At 51.6% G+C, this 17,904-nt stretch overlaps 2 protein-coding genes across 3 annotated transcripts; one reads left to right on the top strand and one right to left on the bottom strand.

Annotated features, from left to right (window-relative positions):
* Window positions 1–4,116: 4,116 nt before the first annotated feature.
* On the bottom strand, window positions 4,117–9,736 carry NAA38 (N-alpha-acetyltransferase 38, NatC auxiliary subunit). Its single transcript, XM_088464086.1, has 3 exons — window positions 9,580–9,736; window positions 4,465–4,636; window positions 4,117–4,386 (listed from the first exon to the last, which is right to left on the bottom strand). Exons 1-3 carry the CDS (start codon window positions 9,625–9,627, stop codon window positions 4,274–4,276), a joined length of 333 nt encoding a protein of 110 aa, XP_088320212.1. The 5' UTR covers window positions 9,628–9,736; the 3' UTR covers window positions 4,117–4,273.
* On the top strand, window positions 9,723–17,475 carry CYB5D1 (cytochrome b5 domain containing 1). Of its 2 annotated transcripts, none has more exons than XM_088464085.1 (4): window positions 9,723–9,804; window positions 14,024–14,100; window positions 15,675–15,893; window positions 16,847–17,475. In XM_088464085.1, the coding sequence occupies exons 1-4, from the start codon at window positions 9,798–9,800 to the stop codon at window positions 17,075–17,077; spliced, it is 534 nt and encodes a 177-aa protein (XP_088320211.1). In that variant the 5' UTR covers window positions 9,723–9,797; the 3' UTR covers window positions 17,078–17,475. The 2 variants fall into 2 exon arrangements, with proteins under 2 accessions (XP_088320211.1, XP_088320210.1); XM_088464084.1 differs by lacking the exon at window positions 9,723–9,804 and adding an exon at window positions 9,811–9,991.
* The last annotated feature ends 429 nt before the right edge of the window (window positions 17,476–17,904 follow it).

Raw genomic sequence — 17,904 nt, 5'->3', positions numbered from 1 at the left:
ATGTCAGATTTTCCTTCAGATATGAACGACTGAACGATTTTTAAATCGTTATCGTTCAGATCTGAAGGAAAAATCTGACCGTGTGTATGCACCATAAGAGTACACATCTGTAATGATTTCCAGTGTCAGTGCGTCTTATTTTGGGCTACAGACTGATTCCCCCCACTCTATTCAATACTTTCCGCCTGTTATGCATTCGCCGATTTCCGTTTTTGCCTGTTCTGCAATTGAATAGGGTGAAACGCGAGGACGCGCAAGCCGCGAAGTCGCTTCCCGAACAGGCGAAAAGTCCGGGACTTTTTCGCGGCTAATTTAATACGGGCCATAGAGGTAGGAAAGCCCTGCTCGTAAGCTTACACTCTATAGGGAAGAGTGATACACAGGGATAGGTGCTACACATTGGCCCAGCCAGATTGCGGAGACTCTTGTTGGGCTGTATGACTCAGTGTTGGTCTAGCGTCAGTGAGTGTAGAAAAGAGACCATATGGAACGTAATGTGTGTACTGTATAGAGGGGATGTAATGGAACACATGAAGGTCTGGAGATTAGAGAAAAGTCTTATTGTGCGTGGGTGGGCATTCCTCAGAGGGGTGCAGCCCGAAAACAGTCCTGTAATGGGGAATGGGAGCATGTGATGCGTGAGGATGAGATGCAGATCTTGTGCCGCGCGGAGATGTGGGATTGGGAGGTGTTAGGAGATAAGAGATGTATCTAGGGGTGGTTTGGGTAATAGCCTTAAGTGTAAGTAAAAGGTTTTTTTATATTGAGTGCGGTAGAACACAGGTAACCAATGGAGGGACTGAGAGCGGATCAGCAGATGATGAACGTTTAGTGGTGGAGATCAGCCTCGCAGCTGCATTCAAAATGGATTGTAGTGGTAAGAGTCTGGTTTGGGCAAGACCAGTAAGGAGATTATTGCAATAGTCAATGCGGGAAATAATGAGGGCATGGATTAGAGCACAGGTTCTCAAACTCGGTCCTCAGGACCTCACACTGGTCACGTTTTCCAGGTCACCCAGCAGGAGCACAGGTGTATTCATTACTCACCGACACAGAAGTCAGTAATTATTATTATCCTTTATTCATATGGCGCCACAAGGGTTCCACAGCGCCTAATACTGGCCTGTAGACTTCGCAGTGATCAGATCATTCACTATGCTGGACGTACACCCATTCATTCACTCTGCTGATGGGGTAAACGCTCCTGATCAGCCCGTGCGCACATGGCTCAGTGTGTACGTGCTGCTTTGGGATCAGGTCGGACTGACAAATAATAAATAACCCACAACTTGTGACCTCCCGACCGCTGCAGGAGCGTTATAAGGCGTTTATCAGCGGTCCAGCATACACACCTATACAATCTTCAGCCTTATCCCCCTATATCGGACGACTGAATAGACCTGTGCGTGCTGTCTCCGTGGAGTGTTGGGAACGGAAGCCTGACTGAGGAGGGTCCAATAAGGGCATGTGGATAGAGTGTGTGGGACGGGTGCAGGCACTATTAATGCCATTAGAGTCCCGCGCGGAGATCCTGCATCACGTCGCCTGGGGAAGGTTGTACCTGCCAGGGAAAGAGCAGATCATTATTAATCCCATGTGAGGCGACTAGTGACCAAAATCCGCAGGCAGTCCCGATGGTCTGATCTCTGCCCGGACAGAACTAGCCACGTATGAGGAGACGGGGGATAGACTCTCCCAACCAGACGGCAAGATGTCGGCAGCTCTTCCGATTTAGGCAAGAATGATAAGGCGACTTTTTAATCACAAAATCGCCGTTCATAAATCTAGGATCAGGTTTGGGACCTGGCGAAAATACTGACATTTGTACTATGACGATATTCAGGGAGATTTCATTAAACTTGTCCTATGAGTTTTTCTGCAATTACACAGGACACCGTTATCCTTTGCTGGATCTAATATTCCAGATTATAACGTCTTCATACTGAATCTCTCCTCCTCATGTCTAACAGTCACAGCGCAGATCCGCTCCAAATGGTCAGTTACGTGGATGTCTGGAAACCGTGCATCCCATAGAACAGGCCGATGGGAAGCGTGCGTCATACTGAATGGCCATCTGTCCTGGCAGCGCTCCCTTGTTGTGGTCGAGTGAGGAACACGTGTGACCCGTGTTACAGGCTGCTTTAGGGACACGGCACAGAAACTTCAGGGTACGTAATGCAATTCCAGTGTACGGAACGTTCATATCACACGCAGCTCTGTGTACATGGGTCACCCACGCGCGTGACCTCATGCGTAGACCCAGCACACAACAGCAGATGAATATGGAACTGTGGCACCATCTTGTGGCAGGTCGGCGGCACTGCAATAAGTGCTGAAACATATCAAACTAGTATTTTGGACCCGTCATAGGTCAGGTAACTAGTTACCAAGCCCGGCCGTGCAGTGTGTTTCCCCCCTCCCGTCTCTCAACTGTCTCCCTCATTTTTGTTGCCCTCACACCCTCAAATTACTGTATCACATCTACGTTCCCCTTGTGTCATCTCTATCCCCTACCTATGTCCCTGTCACCCTCTCGTATCCCGGGCTCTCATTTCTATCCCTCCCACTCCCCCATAATTCCTGTATAATATCTACGTCCCCCTCACCTCCCCCATCTCTTATCTCTATCACCTCCGTCACACACTTGTACCCATCTGTCTCCTGTATCAGTCCACGTCCAGAATAAGAGACTGAATGTTGACAGACTTTTCTAACGGATTTTATGGTTAAGGACTGTGACGGAATGACCTCGCCTCACCACTCAATTACATTATTTTTGATCCTACCGGATCTTGAAATATTACCGCCAGTAACCGCCTGTTATTGACTCTGCCCACTGCGCCATGGGACTGTAACGCTTCCACCACTAAGCTCCTTCACCGGCACTTGGAAAACTTATTTCCAGCCAGGCTTCTACCATCGGCACCTGGAACTGCTTACTTCTGGGTATGTGTGGACACGCTACTGCAGCACTGCCTGGATAGTGTCCTAGCTTCCACTGGTCACCTGAATCCCCCCCCTACCTCCCCTTCTCATCTTAGTCCCGCTCACACTCCCATCTCCGTCTCTCATCTCTGTCCCCATCACCCCAGTACCTCTGCTCCACCTCCCCTTCTCTCATCTCTGCCCCCCTCACCTTCCTGTTTAGATCTGCCCCTCTTAACCTCCCTACATTACGCACTCATTTCTTTCCCCCTCATCGCGCCCTAATCCTGTCCTCACCACCCCCCATCTCATTCCTGAGCTCCTCACCCCTCCATCTCCCTCTCATTTCTGTCCCCCCATCCCATCCTTCCCCTCCATTTCTCTACCTTCAATGTTTGTTGTCCCCCTTCAGTCTCTCTCACCTATCAAACCCCTCTCCCCTTCCCAGGTCTTGACAGTACAAAATAGTCTTGTCCAAACAGCGCTGGGGGCGGAGACAGAAATTAGTCTGCCAGCCAGTGAGAGCTGGTAGGGAGTGACCTCCATGTAGGAAAACACAAGCTGCAGGAGATTAAGTATAACAACTTTCCAGGGTGCAGGGTTTGCAAAATCGCCATGAACAAGCCCACGGCTTTATTCAAGCAATTACTGAAACCCCAACAATCAGCGCTAACAGATCCAGTGTAACCTGGATATAAATACCAGTAGCTTACATGCCATGTTATACTATATTATAAATAAATGGGATTATCCCCTTTGCTGCCCATCTGACAACTGCGCTCCGTGGAAGTCATTTCTACACAGAAAAAAAAATTGGGATATGTCCCCGCCATTCTCCTGGGAAAAGCTATTGGCGCTGGGTGTTTGAGCCCCTCACACAATGTAACATCACACTAGTGGCGTGGCGGAGTGAGGGCCACGTACACGTGGATTCCCAAGCAAGCTATGTACTCGGAAAGGCTGGGGTTAGATCCACTCTAGCAGCGTGTAACAGATCAGTGATTCACGAGATGCTTTTATTCCTTGTTTTTGGAACAACCCTTCAGAAAGAAGCTGCAATACATTGTGCTGTATGTACGTATATCCATGTTCTCATATATGCAATTGCTATTACCCCCAAGTCAGACCAAAACTAGACCTCCCCTCACCCCTCCGAGACGGACAAGGAGGAAGAATGAACGGACATCAGCAGGCAATAAAATATAATTTAATCTTTTAGGAAGAATAGAAAGACGGATGTATACTGTACTATACCCAAATGTCAAGTGATAACAGACAGGGCTGTAGGCAGAGATATATACATATACACACATACACCAGTCTCCGGCCCGAGCGGTCTCCGCGGGAATCACAGGTACTGTGGGGAGGTGACGCTCTCCAGTTCCACCTGTATGGACACAATGTGATGGCCGGGAACCATGGCCAGACCCAGGACACGCGGCTCTCGGATGGGGAAGGAGTCTGAGGGAGGGGAGGAAAGGTTATTACAGGAAGCGGCGGACACCTGATATTCTCTATCAGCGGGTTACGGGGTCTCACCTGAGGGGCGGAGGAATTCCTGCGCAGATCCCAGGATGACGTTACAGTCTCTGTCTGTGCACAGGAAGCAGCCGATCAGCGAGCGACCGTCCGTCATTTCTATCCTCATGTTCCGGTTCAGGAGGGACTCCAGCTTGTGCCGGGCGGTGTCACCCACCTCTGCGTCAGAGTCCTGGTAACAGACATGCAGGGTCCTACTATTCATCCTGTATATACAGCGCACAGTACCTCCCGTCTGTGCTGGTTACATGGCAATGGTGACACATTACACCCCCCCCCTTCCCCAATAATGGAAGTGATACTGTGGTACGGAAACCCTTCTCCCCTCCAATAATGGAAGTGATACTGTGGTACCGAGATCCCCCCCCTATAATGGAAGTGATACTGTGGTACTGAGACCCCCCCCCCCCCTATAATGGAAGTGATACTGTGGAACTGAGATCCCCCCTATAATGGAAGTGATACTGTGGTAATGAGATCCCCCTATAATAGAAGTGATACTGTGGTACCGAGATCCCCCCCCCCCCCTATAATGGATGTGATACTGTGGTACCGAGATCCCCCTCCCCTATAATGGAAGTGATACTGTGGTACTGAGATCCCCCCCTCTCCTATAATGGAAGTGATACTGTGGTACTGAGACCCCCCCCTATAATGGAAGTGTTACTGTGGTAATGAGACCCCCCCCCTATAATGGATGTGATACTGTGGTACTGAGATCCCCCCCCTATAATGGAAGTGATACTGTGCTACTGAGATCCCCCCTATAATGGATGTGATACTGTGGTACTGAGACCCCCCCCTATAATGGAAGTGTTACTGTGGTAATGAGATCACCCCCTATAATGGAAGTGATACTGTGGTACTGAGATCCCCCCCCCCCTATAATGGATGTGATACTGTGGTACTGAGATCCCCATATAATGGAAGTGATACTGTAGTACTGAGACCCCCCCCCCCCTATAATGGAAGTGATACTGTGGTACGAAAACCCTTCTCCCCTCCAATAATGGAAGTGATACTGTGGTACGGAAACCCTTCTCCCCTCCAATAATGGAAGTGATACTGTGGTACCGAGATCCCCCCCCTATAATGGAAGTGATACTGTGGTACTGAGACCCCCCCCCCCCTATAATGGAAGTGATACTGTGGTACTGAGATCCCCCCTATAATGGAAGTGATACTGTGGTACTGAGATCTCCTCACTATAATGGAAGTGATACTGTGGTAATGAGATCCCCCTATAATAGAAGTGATACTGTGGTACCGAGATCCCCCCCCCCTATAATGGATGTGATACTGTGGTACCGAGATCCCCCTCCCCTATAATGGAAGTGATACTGTGGTACTGAGATCCCCCCCTCTCCTATAATGGAAGTGATACTGTGGTACTGAGATCCCCCTATAATGGAAGTGATACTGTGGTACTGAGACCCCCCCCTATAATGGAAGTGTTACTGTGGTAATGAGACCCCCCCCTATAATGGATGTGATACTGTGGAACTGAGATCCCCCTCCTATAATGGAAGTGATACTGTGCTACTGAGATCCCCCCCATAATGGATGTGATACTGTGGTAATGAGATCACCCCCTATAATGGAAGTGATACTGTGGTACTGAGATCCCCCCCCCCCCCCTATAATGGATGTGATACTGTGGTACTGAGATCCCCATATAATGGAAGTGATACTGTAGTACTGAGACCCCCCCCTATAATGGAAGTGATGCTGTGGTAATGAGACCCCCCCCCTATAATGGAAGTGATACTGTGGTAATGAGACCCCCCCCTATAATGGAAGTGATACTGTGGTAATGAGACCCCCCCTATAATGGAAGTGATACTGTGGTACTGAGATCCCCCCCCCCTATAATGGCAGTGATGCTGAGGTACTGAGACCCCCCCCTATAATGGAAGTGATACTGTGGTACTGAGACCCCCCCCCTATAATGGAAGTGATACTGTGGTACTGAGACCCCCCCCTATAATGGAAGTGATACTGTGGTAATGAGACCCCCCCTATAATGGAAGTGATACTGTGGTACTGAGATCCCCCCCCCCCTATAATGGCAGTGATGCTGTGGTACTGAGACCCCCCCCCCTATAATGGAAGTGATACTGTGGTATTGAGATCCCCCTATAATGGAAGTGATACTGTGGTACTGAGACCCCCCCCTATAATGGAAGTGATACTGTGGTACTGAGATCCCCCTATAATGGAAGTGATACTGTGGTAATGAGATCCCCCTATAATGGACGTGATACTGTGGTATTGAGATCCCCCCATAATGGATGTGATACTGTGGTACTGAGACCCCCCCCTATAATGGAAGTGTTACTGTGGTAATGAGATCACCCCTTATAATGGAAGTGATACTGTGGTACTGAGATCCCCCCCCCCTATAATGGATGTGATACTGTGGTACTGAGATCCCCATATAATGGAAGTGATACTGTAGTACTGAGACCCCCCCCTATAATGGAAGTGATGCTGTGGTAATGAGACCCCCCCCTATAATGGAAGTGATACTGTGGTAATGAGACCCCCCCTATAATGGAAGTGATACTGTGGTACTGAGATCCCCCCCCCCCTATAATGGCAGTGATGCTGTGGTACTGAGACCCCCCCCCTATAATGGAAGTGATACTGTGGTACTGAGACCCCCCCCTATAATGGAAGTGATACTGTGGTAATGAGACCCCCCCTATAATGGAAGTGATACTGTGGTACTGAGATCCCCCCTATAATGGCAGTGATGCTGTGGTACTGAGACCCCCCCCCTATAATGGAAGTGATACTGTGGTATTGAGATCCCCCTATAATGGAAGTGATACTGTGGTACTGAGACCCCCCCCTATAATGGAAGTGATACTGTGGTAATGAGACCCCCCCTATAATGGAAGTGATACTGTGGTAATGAGACCCCCCCCTATAATGGAAGTGATACTGTGGTACTGAGATCCCCCCCCCCTATAATGGCAGTGATGCTGTGGTACTAAGACCCCCCCCTATAATGGAAGTGATACTGTGGTACTGAGATCCCCCCCCTATAATGGCAGTGATGCTGTGGTACTAAGACCCCCCCCTATAATGGAAGTGATACTGTGCTACTGAGATCCCCCCTATAATGGATGTGATACTGTGGTAATGAGACCCCCCCCCTATAATGTAAGTGATACTGTGGTAATGAGACCCCCCCCTATAATGGAAGTGATACTGTGGTAATGAGACCCCCCCCTATAATGGAAGTGATACTGTGGTACTGAGATCCCCCCCCCTATAATGGAAGTGATACTGTGGTACTGAGACCCCCCCATAATGGAAGTGATACTGTGCTACTGAGATCCCCCCTATAATGGATGTGATACTGTGGTAATGAGACCCCCCCCCTATAATGTAAGTGATACTGTGGTAATGAGACCCCCCCCTATAATGGAAGTGATACTGTGGTACTGAGACCCCCCCATAATGGAAGTGATACTGTGGTAATGAGACCCCCCCCATAATGGAAGTGATACTGTGGTACTGAGACCCCCCTATAATGGATGTGATACTGTGGTACTAAGACCCCCCCCTATAATGGAAGTGATACTGTGCTACTGAGATCCCCCCTATAATGGATGTGATACTGTGGTAATGAGACCCCCCCCTATAATGGAAGTGATACTGTGGTACTGAGACCCCCCTATAATGGAAGTGATACTGTGGTACTGAGACCCCCCTATAATGGAAGTGATACTGTGGTAATGAGACCCCCCCCTATAATCTAAGTGATACTGTGGTACTGAGACCCCCCCATAATGGAAGTGATACTGTGGTACTGAGATCCCCCCCCTATAATGGCAGTGATGCTGTGGTACTAAGACCCCCCCCTATAATGGAAGTGATACTGTGCTACTGAGATCCCCCCTATAATGGATGTGATACTGTGGTAATGAGACCCCCCCCCCTATAATGTAAGTGATACTGTGGTAATGAGACCCCCCCCTATAATGGAAGTGATACTGTGGTAATGAGACCCCCCCCTATAATGGAAGTGATACTGTGGTACTGAGATCCCCCCCCCTATAATGGAAGTGATACTGTGGTACTGAGACCCCCCCATAATGGAAGTGATACTGTGCTACTGAGATCCCCCCTATAATGGAAGTGATACTGTGGTACTGAGATCCCCCCCCTATAATGGCAGTGATGCTGTGGTACTAAGACCCCCCCCCTATAATGGAAGTGATACTGTGCTACTGAGATCCCCCCTATAATGGATGTGATACTGTGGTAATGAGACCCCCCCCCTATAATGGAAGTGATACTGTGCTACTGAGATCCCCCCTATAATGGATGTGATACTGTGGTAATGAGACCCCCCCCCCTATAATGTAAGTGATACTGTGGTAATGAGACCCCCCCCCTATAATGGAAGTGATACTGTGGTAATGAGACCCCCCCCTATAATGGAAGTGATACTGTGGTACTGAGATCCCCCCCCCCTATAATGGAAGTGATACTGTGGTACTGAGACCCCCCCCATAATGGAAGTGATACTGTGCTACTGAGATCCCCCCTATAATGGATGTGATACTGTGGTAATGAGACCCCCCCCCTATAATGTAAGTGATACTGTGGTAATGAGACCCCCCCCTATAATGGAAGTGATACTGTGGTACTGAGACCCCCCCATAATGGAAGTGATACTGTGGTAATGAGACCCCCCCCATAATGGAAGTGATACTGTGGTACTGAGACCCCCCTATAATGGAAGTGATACTGTGCTACTGAGATCCCCCCTATAATGGAAGTGATACTGTGCTACTGAGATCCCCCCTATAATGGAAGTGATACTGTGGTACTGAGACCCCCCTATAATGGAAGTGATACTGTGGTAATGAGACCCCCCCCCTATAATCTAAGTGATACTGTGGTACTGAGATCCCCCCTATAATGGAAGTGATACTGTGGTACTGAGACCCCCCTATAATGGAAGTGATACTGTGGTAATGAGACCCCCCCCTATAATCTAAGTGATACTGTGGTACTGAGACCCCCCTATAATGGAAGTGATACTGTGGTACTGAGACCCCCCCATAATGGAAGTGATACTGATTACGGGACACTCACCCCGGCTGGGGGGCTGCATCCGTTCTCCTCCAGCACAGCCGCCATCATACCGAAGCCGAGCAGCAGCCCACTCGCCCCACTGCACGCTGGGACACAGAAGCCGGACTACAGCTCCCAGCAAGCAGCGGGTGTGACGTCACATGCCACACCCACACACAGCGGCCAGGGTCTAGGCAACGCGTCTAGAAGACGGAAATGACGTCAGATGAAACGCGGAAATGAATGGTGAGGGCGGAAGTGTCGCTGAGCGCGTCCCGTTGCCGGGGTAACGCTGCTGCTGTCGGCATGTCTCCTACCCGAGCGCCGTACTACACCCCCCGGGAGGTCTCCGTACACTGCACCCCCTCCGATCTGTGGGTGTCCTACCTGGGCCGGGTGTACGACCTCACCCGACTGGCCGGAGAACACCGAGGTGACCCCGAGCCCCGATCTCCAGCTCCTCTGTCTCACTGTACCCGCTCCTATTACTGCCTACCTGCTCCATTTGCACTGTGTCCCCCCTTATGTCCCCCTGACCAGTGTCCCCCTATGTCCCCCTGACCAGTGTCCCCCCTATGTCCCCCTGACCAGTGTCCCCCCTATGTCCTCCTGACCAGTGTCCCCCTATGTCCTCCTGACCTGTGTCCCCCTATGTCCCCCTGACCAGTGTCCCCCCTATGTCCCCCTGACCAGTGTCCCCCCTATGTCCTCCTGACCAGTGTCCCCCTATGTCCTCCTGACCTGTGTCCCCCCTATGTCCTCCTGACCAGTGTCCCCCTGACCAGTGTCCCCCCTATGTCCTCCTGACCAGTGTCCCCCCTATGTCCTCCTGACCAGTGTCCCCCCTATGTCCTCCTGACCAGTGTCCCCCCTATGTCCTCCTGACCAGTGTCCCCCCTATGTCCTCCTGACCAGTGTCCCCCCTATGTCCTCCTGACCAGTGTCCCCCCTATGTCCTCCTGACCAGTGTCCCCCCTATGTCCTCCTGACCAGTGTCCCCCCTATGTCCTCCTGACCAGTGTCCCCCCTATGTCCTCCTGACCTGTGTCCCCCCTATGTCCTCCTGACCTGTGTCCCCCTATGTCCTCCTGACCTGTGTCCCCCTATGTCCTCCTGACCAGTGTCCCCCTGACCAGTGTCCCCCCTATGTCCCCCTGACCAGTGTCCCCCTATGTCCTCCTGACCAGTGTCCCCCCTATGTCCTCCTGACCAGTGTCCCCTTTATCATCCCCTGACCAGCGTCCCCCCCCCTATGTCCCCCTGACCAGTGTCCCCCCCCTATGTCCCCCTATGTCCTCCTGACCTGTGTCCCCCTATGTCCTCCTGACCTGTGTCCCCCTATGTTCTCCTGACCTGTGTCCCCCTATGTCCTCCTGACCTGTGTCCCCCCTATGTCCTCCTGACCTGTGTCCCCCCTATGTCCTCCTGACCTGTGTCCCCCTATGTCCTCCTGACCTGTGTCCCCCTATGTCCTCCTGACCTGTGTCCCCCTATGTCCTCCTGACCAGTGTCCCCCTATGTCCTCCTGACCAGTGTCCCCCTATGTCCTCCTGACCAGTGTCCCCCTATGTCCTCCTGACCAGTGTCCCCCTATGTCCTCCTGACCAGTGTCCCCCTATGTCCTCCTGACCAGTGTCCCCCTATGTCCTCCTGACCAGTGTCCCCCTATGTCCTCCTGACCAGTGTCCCCCTATGTCCTCCTGACCAGTGTCCCCCTATGTCCACCTGACCAGTGTCCCCTATGTCCTCCTGACCAGTGTCCCACTATGACCTCCTAACCATGTCCTATGTCCCCCTGACCAGTGTCCCCCCCTGACCAGTGTCCCCCCTATGTCCTCCTGACCTGTGTCCCCCCTATGTCCTCCTGACCTGTGTCCCCCCTATGTCCTCCTGACCTGTGTCCCCCCTATGTCCTCCTGACCAGTGTCCCCCTATGTCCTCCTGACCTGTGTCCCCCTATGTCCTCCTGACCAGTGTCCCCCTATGTCCTCCTGACCAGTGTTCCCCTATGTCCTCCTGACCAGTGTCCCCCTATGTCCTCCTGACCAGTGTCCCCCTATGTCCTCCTGACCAGTGTCCCCCTATGTCCTCCTGACCAGTGTCCCCCTATGTCCTTCTGACCAGTGTCCCCCTATGTCCTCCTGACCAGTGTCCCCCTATGTCCTCCTGACCAGTGTCCCCCTATGTCCTCCTGACCAGTGTCCCCCTATGTCCTCCTGACCAGTGTCCCCCTATGTCCTCCTGACCAGTGTCCCCCTATGTCCTCCTGACCAGTGTCCCCCTATGTCCACCTGACCAGTGTCCCCCTATGTCCACCTGACCAGTGTCCCCTATGTCCTCCTGACCAGTGTCCCACTATGACCTCCTAACCATGTCCTATGTCCCCCTGACCAGTGTCCCCCCTGACCAGTGTCCCCCCTATGTCCTCCTGACCTGTGTCCCCCCTATGTCCTCCTGACCTGTGTCCCCCCTATGTCCTCCTGACCTGTGTCCCCCCTATGTCCTCCTGACCTGTGTCCCCCCTATGTCCTCCTGACCTGTGTCCCCCCTATGTCCTCCTGACCTGTGTCCCCCCTATGTCCTCCTGACCAGTGTCCCCCTATGTCCTCCTGACCAGTGTCCCCCTATGTCCTCCTGACCAGTGTCCCCCCTATGTCCTCCTGACCAGTGTCCCCTTTATCATCCCCTGACCAGTGTCCCCCCCCTATGTCCTCCTGACCAGTGTCCCCCTATGTCCACCTGACCAGTGTCCCCCCTATGTCCTCCTGACCAGTGTCCCCTTTATCATCCCCTGACCAGTGTCCCCCCCCCTATGTCCCCCTATGTCCTCCTGACCTGTGTCCCCCTATGTCCTCCTGACCAGTGTCCCCCTATGTCCTCCTGACCAGTGTCCCCCTATGTCCACCTGACCAGTGTCCCCCTATGTCCACCTGACCAGTGTCCCCTATGTCCTCCTGACCAGTGCCCCCCCTATGTCCCCCTGACCAGTGTCCCCTCTGTGTGTCCCCTGACCTGTGTCTGTCCCCCTGATCAGTGTCCCCTTTATCATCCCCTCACCATTGTCCCAGCAGAGTTTTCCTGCCCCACCTGTGTCCATCTACCTCTTGTCCCCCCTTTGACCACCTGACCCATGTCTCCCTGTCTCATTCCACCCCGCGATCTGTTCCCCCCGTGTCCCTCTAGCTCTCGTCCCCCTGACCCGTGCCCTCTGTCTCATGTCCCCCCTGTGTCCTCCTCCTGTGTTTCCCTCCCAATCTTTGTCCCTCTGTCTCATGTCCCTCCTGTGTTCCACTGACCCATGTTCCCCCTTTAATTTCCTGCCTCATGTCCCCTTGTGTCCCTCTACTGTGTGCCCCCTGTTCCTCTGCCTAATGTCTCTTCTGTGTCCCCCCCTTGTGTTTCCCTGCCTCATGTTCCTCCTGTGTTCCCCTGACTCATGTCCCCTCTATGTCCCTCTTCCCCGTTCCCCCTGGTGGCTCCCTGATATGGTTCATGACCTTTTAGGTGACTTTACATGTTTTGGACTTACATCGGGATGCATGCATACGCCGCAACTTAAGCTGCGTACACGCCGGAGCGATGTCGTTCTGATTTGGCTAAATCGGAATGACAAATCGTGTAGTGTGCATGCACGATATGCGCGCTTCCACGGTCGCATGCGATATCATCAGGTTTGATGCGCTGCACATCAAACCTGACAATATCGCATGCGGCGGCATGCGTGTTCAAGGAGGACTGAACGAGTGATCATTCCATCCTTCAGTAATCGCTGCAGTGTGTACCGGCAATCATGGAAAGTCCGGGGAGTCCCGGCACGATTGCTGGTCACACAAGTGTATACCCGGCATTAGACGCATGCGAAGCAGCAAAAAAACGCTTTACCACGTCCAAAATCGGCAATGGCGTCCACAACTGAAACAGTACTGTGTTCTGTGCACATAAAGGGGCTTATTCTGAGTTGGGAACAAAGCCTTAAGGAAAGGGAAAAAAAAGTTACTTTGTGCCCCGGACAAACCATGTTGCTCAGGAAGTTGGGCAGATGTAAGATTTGGGGGTTTCCTTTACACCCATGGCAGAACTTATTATACCAATTTTTATTGAAATGAGATAATGTAAGGTAGAATTTTGTTGGAAATTGTGTTGATTTGATGCGGAATGACCCGAGAGCAGGCGATTTGCAATCAACTTTACATCGGAGGCTCTATGTGTAGGTTAACCTAAAAAGAATACTACTATTCCCCTTCAATTCTATGTGGGACACTGGGCTGGGGTATACAGGGGCAGTGTCTTCCAAATGACCCTACGTACGTGGAAAACAATAACTACGTGAATGAAGACTAGGAAGGATCTAGAATAAAGGCATGCAGTAGATTAGAGCTGTATATCCCATACGTGGATTTGTCTATCTGTCACAATCACTGTCTACTTCATCACCGTCTCTCATTGCCTCCTTCTGCTCCGTCAGGCGACATTTTATTGAAGCCAATCATCGCGGCTGCAGGGAAGGACATCAGCCACTGGTTTAATCCCAAGACTCGGGACGTAAGTGTCTATTAGAGGACAGTGCTCTTGGTAACTAGAGTACCTACCGCTACTGTGACAAAACCAGTTGAATATGTACTTTTGTGTCCCCATGTCCCGTTAGAGTGCTGCCCTAGCACACGTCACAACTCTGTACGTTCAGTGTGCGTGTTTTTTCATTCCCTTTAGCATGTCTCTGCTCACTCCCATACTGTGTTTGTATCAGCCTTAATATTGGTAATATATGATATTGTGTTATGTTATCTGTTGCTCTGTAGGTGGAATATTCATGTTAGCCAAGGGAATATGGTCCTCATTCAGAGGCGGTTGCAAAATGCGAGCCATCGCTCTGAATGAGGGCGGCCGCGTGTATGGAGAAGTGCGGCCTCCTGGCCGCTCGCTAAGCTGTGGGTGACCACCCACAGCTCAGCGACCGACCAGGGTGATGGTCGCGATGGTCAAGACCAGCGCGACCATCGGGGCTTGCGACGAGACCCTTATGTTGGGTCTCGGCAACCGCAAGTCCCAGTGAGCCTCCTGCTCTGATCGAGCCGGAAGCTCCCCACTGGCATCACTGCTGATGGAACGCCTCCGTTTGTGTAGCCACCCCCCCCCCCCCCCGCCCCGCCTACAAAACGGGCCGAGCTGTCGATCAACATCGACAGCCGGCCCTTTTGTAGTGAGCTCCGGAGCAAGAGAGTTTCCCTCTCGCTCCGGGGCTTGCGCACGCACAGTGCGGCCGCTGCGCGTGCGCGGGGCCTAACCATCGACCCGGTTGCGAGCGCTCAGCGCTTGCGACCGGGTTTGAATGAGACCCTATGTCTGTGTGTACAGACAGGGTGACTCGCTGTGTCTGATATAATCACCTTAATTAGGAAATGTGTATTGTATTCCATAGCTGGGTGCACACTAGGGCACAGGGTAAGTATATCGGAGCAGGGGCGAATCCGACATATGACTGGTACAAAGCTACTAGTAATAACTAATTGTTGGGAAGTATTTAGCTTTGTTAAAGCATAACCCCTTCCTCTAACCCTTATCTTATGTCTAATCCTATGCTATGTCCTATAGCTGGTTAAATACACACACTGTATCTAGCACTTACCTTTAATATGTGTTGAGGGGACCAATCACACCCCGTGCTCTGTCTACACCAAGCCCTGTGAGTTACGTAGGTGAGGTTGGGCCACCAAATCTGATGTCCTGTTACCCGTGATATCCGTCTAGAGGTTACAGCTGGTGATGAGGGAGGGTGGGGGCATGAATCCATAAACTATCCAAAACGTCTTTCTACATTATGTTCATTAGGCAGAGTTCTGGTCTAGCAGGTGAAAAGAAACTAGTGGTCCCCCGGCTCCATTCTGTTACCCTAGTTCCAATAGCCGGGACCCACTGTACTGTTGGACCTGCACGCCAGCGTAGATAAAGGCAATAAAGACTATAATTACTATTCTTACCAGCAGCTGTCGCATGTCCATAGATCCTGTGCAATCATAAAATACAGCGTATGGCTCTTATCTACGTCATTTCTACTTACTGTATAATAATCACCTTGTTCCTTCCTATAACGCCTCGTGTTGTCTCTTTGTCCGCAGATCAAGACTTACATTGATCCACAAACTGGCTGCTTGAGATACTACACACCTCAGGGGCGTTTTATTCACGTGCCCCCCTCTTTACCCTGCTCAGACTGGGACACTGACTTTGGGCGCCCTTGGTGGCGGGAGCCTTCGTACGAGATCGGCAACTTGTCCTCCAAAACCCGGATCATCCGTATCATTAACACCCTAACATCCCAGGAGCATAGTCTGGAGGTATGTCCATAATGACAACTTGGTAACCCAGCTAGAAGGGGGCTATGACTCTGTCCGTCCCACTGTAGGGTGACATAGTGTTATTAGTCTTCCCTCCCCCTGCAGGGTGACACAGACAGAAGGGAGCTATGAGCCTGTCCCTCCCCCTGCAGGGTAACACAGACAGAAGGGAGCTATGAGCCTGTCCCTCCCCCTGCAGGGTGACAAAGGCAAAAGGGAGCTATGAGCCAGTCCCTCCCCCTGCAGGGTGACACAGGCAGAAGGGAGCTATGAGTCTGTCCCTCCCCCTGCAGGGTGACAGACAGAAGGGAGCTATGAGTCTGTCCCTCCCCCTGCAGGGTGACACAGACAGAAGGGAGCTATGAGTCTGTCCCTCCCCCTGCAGGGTGACACAGACAGAAGGGAGCTATGAGCCTGACCCTCCCCCTGCAGGGTAACACAAACAGAAGGGAGCTATGAGCCTGTCCCTCCCCCTGCAGGGTGACACAGGCAAAAGGGAGCTATGAGCCTGTCCCTCCCCCTGCAGGGTGACAGACAGAAGGGAGCTATGAGTCTGTCCCTCCCCCTGCAGGGTGACACAGACAGAAGGGAGCTATGAGTCTGTCCCTCCCCCTGCAGGGTGACACAGACAGAAGGGAGCTATGAGTCTGTCCCTCCCCCTGTAGGGTGACACAGACAGAAGGGAGCTATGAAGCTTTCCCTCCCCCTGCAGGGTGACACAGACAGAAGGGAGCTATGAGCCTCCCCCTCCCCCTGCAGGGTGACACAAACAGAAGGGAGCTATGAGCCTGTCCCTCCCCCTGCAGGGTGACACAGACAGAAGGGAGCTATGAGCCTGTCCCTCCCCCTGCAGGGTGACACAGACAGAAGGGAGCTATGAGCCTGTCCCTCCCCCTGCAGGGTGATATACACAGGAATTGGGCGGTCCATGCCTTCATCTATGTCTTTTGCAGGTGTGTTCGGAGGAGTCTCTGTGGGAAATCCTCCATCGTTACCTGCCTTACAATGCTCACGCAGCCAGCTACACCTGGAAATACTGTGGGGTTCCCCTGAACATGGACCTAACCCTGGAGCAGAACGGGGTGCGGGATGAAGATGAGGAATTCGATGAGCTGAAGATGGATTCAGATCTGTATACAGGCAGCATACACTTGTATTTTAATGATGACCTGACAGAGCTATAGAGGAATGTGCCATCGTAACGCATAGTGCCAGCTTCATGTAGACGTACGCAGACCGATATTACCGCGTCTTAGGCCAAAATCCATAGTACCTCCTATTTGTATATCCATGTGCATAGAAGCCAATCCAGAAACACTCCAAGTTATTACAGCAAGCCATCCCAATGCCGAACTCGCAGTGAGCGAGAGCCAATCAGAGCGCAAGACAGCCACCATTTTGTAGTAGCCTTGTTGTCACATTCACCCCCGTTGCCTGTAAATCCCATTCCCCTTCTGTGCACAGGACGTGTTGAGTGCCATCTTGTTACATGCCTAATATGCTGGACTTTCAATAAATTGACATATTGTAATACTGAATAATATACAGTGGTGCGTAATAAAGCCCCTAATTCACGTGGAAACTTGTACAGTTGTGTAATTTTCACTTTTTTTATTTTTTATTTGGAAGCATACTTCCTAAATAACATTAAGGTCCTGATTCTAAGTAGTACGTAGTGGAGAGATTTTTTGTAATCTCTTCTGCGTATGCGTCCAGAATCCGTGCGCACAGGGACGCGGCTGCGATTGAGATGCACAGGAGACGCTAAGCACGGAGCACAGGGGGTATCTCATGGGCACGACGACGGGCTGCAAGCTTAAATGTTTTGATCAAGATGAATAAAGGGCCTGATTCAGAGCTGCTCGCTCTGAATCAGGGCCGGGCTTTTCTTTTTTTGGAGCGGCCTCTCACATAACTGTGGGTGACCACCCACAGCTACAGCGAGCGGCCATTATGATGGTCGCGATGGTCAAGACCATAGGGCTTGCGACGAGACCCTTGTGGTAGGGTC

Source organism: Taudactylus pleione, unplaced genomic scaffold (assembly GCF_031769625.1).
Source record: "Taudactylus pleione unplaced genomic scaffold, aTauple2 ptg001574l, whole genome shotgun sequence".
Lineage (NCBI taxonomy): Eukaryota > Metazoa > Chordata > Amphibia > Anura > Myobatrachidae > Taudactylus > Taudactylus pleione.
This window is presented reverse-complemented; position numbering and strand designations above follow the sequence as displayed.

Bases quoted from the DNA above. Each gene is read 5' to 3' on its own strand.
- CYB5D1 (XM_088464084.1), top strand. From the start codon at position 9,865: ATGTCTCCTACCCGAGCGCCGTACTACACCCCCCGGGAGGTCTCCGTA. The intron at 14,101-15,674 runs GTAAGTGTCTAT...CTTTGTCCGCAG, and splicing joins TTAATCCCAAGACTCGGGAC to ATCAAGACTTACATTGATCC. The intron at 15,894-16,846 runs GTATGTCCATAA...TGTCTTTTGCAG, and splicing joins CCCAGGAGCATAGTCTGGAG to GTGTGTTCGGAGGAGTCTCT.
- NAA38 (XM_088464086.1), bottom strand. From the start codon at position 9,627: ATGATGGCGGCTGTGCTGGAGGAGAACGGATGCAGCCCCCCAGCCGGG. The intron at 4,637-9,579 runs GTGAGTGTCCCG...GTCTGTTACCAG, and splicing joins GATGCAGCCCCCCAGCCGGG to GACTCTGACGCAGAGGTGGG. The intron at 4,387-4,464 runs GTGAGACCCCGT...CCCCTCCCTCAG, and splicing joins GGAATTCCTCCGCCCCTCAG to ACTCCTTCCCCATCCGAGAG.